Here is a 3,447-nt window from a genome sequence, read left to right on the forward strand (position 1 = left end):
GATGGTACCCGTACAACGCTGTACACGTACAACGCAAGTACAGCTGTATGTCTGTCCATGGTATTAGTTGAAAAAAGTCAAAGTTACAATTGACGAATTTACGCAAAGCTGAATCAGCTCATGCGACATCTACATTAGAACTCAGAACCACAAAAGTGAGGGTGTTTGTTTATTTTACGCACTGAAAAGCAAGATTCGGTGGTGATTATTCATTTTATTTCAATTTAGATTCATTTCAGCCATTGAATTTCATCAGTATATGGTAAGAAAGTTAGGGCTTTGTATATTTACGATGGTTTCAACACGCGATTTGACCAAAGTCATAGATAATCTTCGAAAATTTTAAGTTCGATAATGCATACCGGTTATTGATACTATAGATAATTGCGATGAAATCGATATCATATCAAATTGGCTGATATCATTGGTTTTGTAGGGGTCGATAGGAGAAGGATTTGCAGTATTTTTAGCGCAAAACATCTTATTTATCGTTTACTTAGTTGAAAAAAAATAAAGTTACACTACTTATAACAAGCCATTCCTCGTAATACACATAGCACATTGTAAAATGATGATTTTCTAACCTTTTCAGCGTGGAAAGGATACATGAAACCGGGAAATTTGAAGATAAATTTTGATTTTTCTAGAAAATTTGAACGAATTTCATACCAAAAAAAACAAACATCCTCATTTTACTCGCTGCGCCATCTGGTTGTAAATCCAACGTAAATTCGTCAATGTCAAGCATCGAACATGGAAAGTATTCAACTGAAATGTTTAAGGTAACCTAACCATGTATCGACAGTTTCGAAAACCGGACCGAAAAAATATTTTAAGCATCCAATAATTGAATATTTGCTTGACGTGTTTTGTGTCGAATATATTTGATTAGCAGACGTTGGTCAAATTTTATCTGTCAAAAAGAGTCAAATATCAGGCTTTGGTCAAACAGTGTACGTACACCTTTATCATGATCACCAGATGCCGAAATGTTGAAAAACGCTCGTACGCATACGAATTTCGACGAAAAGATGGCGCTGTTCATCGAAAGCTTCATGCCACACCCTGCGTTTGTCCAAAGGATTGTGGCAGTTTGTGCGAAGAAGTGAAATCAAGTTCAAAGCTGTCAGCACGAGAAGGAAAACTCTTCACTTTGGATTTCAATTCTAGGCACTGGTACTGTGTTCTTAAATCTTTTTACTATAATTACGAATGTAATTCGATTTTCACGCAAGGTTTGTTTTAATTATCAGGGAGTAAATGAACGCTCATTTCTAATGTTTAAACTCTTGTTTCAGAATCGTTCGGGTTCAGTGGCATAGTTATAGTATCGAGTCCTTTATATAAAATGGAGATTACGTCGTATGGGATAAATGTGGCCAATCGGTATGATCTTTTTTCACTTGATGATGAAGACGAGGACCCGATAGAAGCTTTAATTCAAAATAAGCATAGAGTTCCAAAAAAACAAAGTATACATACGAGCTCTGCAGCGCCCGACATTGCCACAAAACCTATTTCGAAAAATCCAAGAAATGCGGAAAAAGAGAATAAAATCATCCAAAATAAGGCTGTAAACAACGAAAATAAGCACCCTGATAAACATTTAGAATCGAAACTAAGTGCTACGGGAAATTTACCTGTTCAACGCGTCGAAAAGCACGGTATTAAGGAAACTCAAAAGGATAATATTCGTGCGGCACGTGAAGATGATAACAAAAATGGCTTTGCAGGAGGTAACGATAGACGCCATACAAACAAGACTAGTCCTAACACTGAGAACCGAGATGAGAAAAATAGAAAAAATAGAGTTGCAGGCAACGATGAATCAATTCAACGCAAATTGCAGAATGGAAACAATAAGCGTTTTGAGACTCGTGGAAAACGCGAGTTTGATCGTCAATCTGGTTCTAACAAAACAGGAGTAAAAGCTGTAGAGAAACGTGATGGTACTGGATCCCATAATTGGGGCAGTGTAAAAATTGATGCAAAAGATTATAACAATCTTCAAGCCGATTATTTGTCACCAGAAAATGATGATGATAAAGGAAATATTTCTGATCAGACTAAGGAAGAACAAGAAGTAAATGATAATAAAATAATAATTGAAGATGAACTGAAGGAAATGACATTGGATGAATGGAAAGCCCAGATTGCTGCCGCTAGATCTAAACCTCAGTATAATTTAAGAAAAGCTGGAGAAGGAGAAGATGCAACTCAATGGGACAAAATGGTAGCACTGGATAAAAAAAAAGCTAATACTTCAGCCGAAGAAGAGAATGAAACCCAAAAAACCGCTAAACAAAAACAAGTCCTCGAAATTGAATTTCATTTCAATGATGGAAGGCGCGGTGGACTTATGGGCCGTTCGAAAGCTCGTACGGGAAAAGGACCCAGGAATACAGGACGACGTGAAAACGAAAAGAAAGAGACTTTCGATGTACGTGAAGTGGAAGTGGAGAAACGCGATCGACGCAATCGTCCAACAAACTCGAGTGATGGGTCATTTGGGAATTATAAATTTTCGAAACAAAGTTCTCGTGTCAAAAATGCAGCTCCTAAAGTAGACGATGAGCATGATTTTCCTTCGCTAGGTTAATGAATTACTTTTAGTTTGAAGAATAAAAGTAATAACCTCTAACGACTCACAGGTCGTAAACACTTGCTTCATTTCTTATTAGGTTTCTCCAGAAATAAAAATATTCAAGGTATATCGAACATTTTTTGACATGTAGGGCTATAACCGGATATAACAGTTCTTCAAAATTTCAGAATAAAATATAGAGTATGTGAAACTGTCTGATTATTATTACTCATCCCAAGCCAGAAAAACATATAGAACGGTACGGGTTGTTAATTATATCAACAAATTGTTTGCAGCTCAGGAATAAATCAGTCCGTTCCGTAATGGTGGGGAAAATTTAATATTATGTTGGGATAATTTGTATCTCTATCGGTCTTCGTTTCGAATTCAACTCAATTTCATTAGTTTTAGGAAAAAAAAACATCAAATACAAATACAGTACAATGAGGGGCTGTACATAGGGGGACATACCACGTGGACAACTTTAGGGGGGTAGGGGGTAGGAAAATGTCAACGTTTGTCCATGGTGAGGGGGCTGGGGGCACAAGTCCACGTGGACATGTTAAACAAATATTTTTTAAAGGTACATTCAGATCTACTTTCAAAAATAAATGAAATGTGTTCTGCATTTACAAGAATGTTTAAACTTTCCGCCCATTTTGAGTACTCCAAATTTATTTATAAAATGGTTATGTTGAATATTTTTCCATATCATCGAACTTCTTCACTGAAATATGCATTTCAAATGAAACTCCGATGAACGGTGAGCGATCGAGCTTCCATTGGTAGTGAAGGTTCGTTTTTTTCGAGCTTCTAAGCTACGTCATATTTGAGCATGAACTGAACTCTGTGTTCTAGATCCA

At 36.5% G+C, this 3,447-nt stretch overlaps 1 protein-coding gene across 1 annotated transcript; it reads left to right on the forward strand.

Moving 5' to 3' along the window:
- Positions 1-955: 955 nt before the first annotated feature.
- Positions 956-2,795, forward strand: LOC129777535 (plasminogen activator inhibitor 1 RNA-binding protein-like). The gene is made up of 2 exons (XM_055783851.1): positions 956-1,235; positions 1,299-2,795. The coding sequence occupies exons 1-2, from the start codon at positions 971-973 to the stop codon at positions 2,597-2,599; spliced, it is 1,566 nt and encodes a 521-aa protein (XP_055639826.1). The 5' UTR covers positions 956-970; the 3' UTR covers positions 2,600-2,795.
- Positions 2,796-3,447: the final 652 nt, after the last annotated feature.

The sequence above is a fragment of the Toxorhynchites rutilus genome, chromosome 3, assembly GCF_029784135.1.
Source record: "Toxorhynchites rutilus septentrionalis strain SRP chromosome 3, ASM2978413v1, whole genome shotgun sequence".
NCBI lineage: Eukaryota > Metazoa > Arthropoda > Insecta > Diptera > Culicidae > Toxorhynchites > Toxorhynchites rutilus.

Excerpts from the sequence above, each read along its gene's own strand:
- LOC129777535 (XM_055783851.1), top strand. The coding sequence starts at position 971 with ATGATCACCAGATGCCGAAATGTTGAAAAACGCTCGTACGCATACGAA. Across the intron at positions 1,236-1,298 it reads TAATTCGATTTTCACGCAAG|AATCGTTCGGGTTCAGTGGC; the intron begins GTTTGTTTTAAT and ends CTCTTGTTTCAG.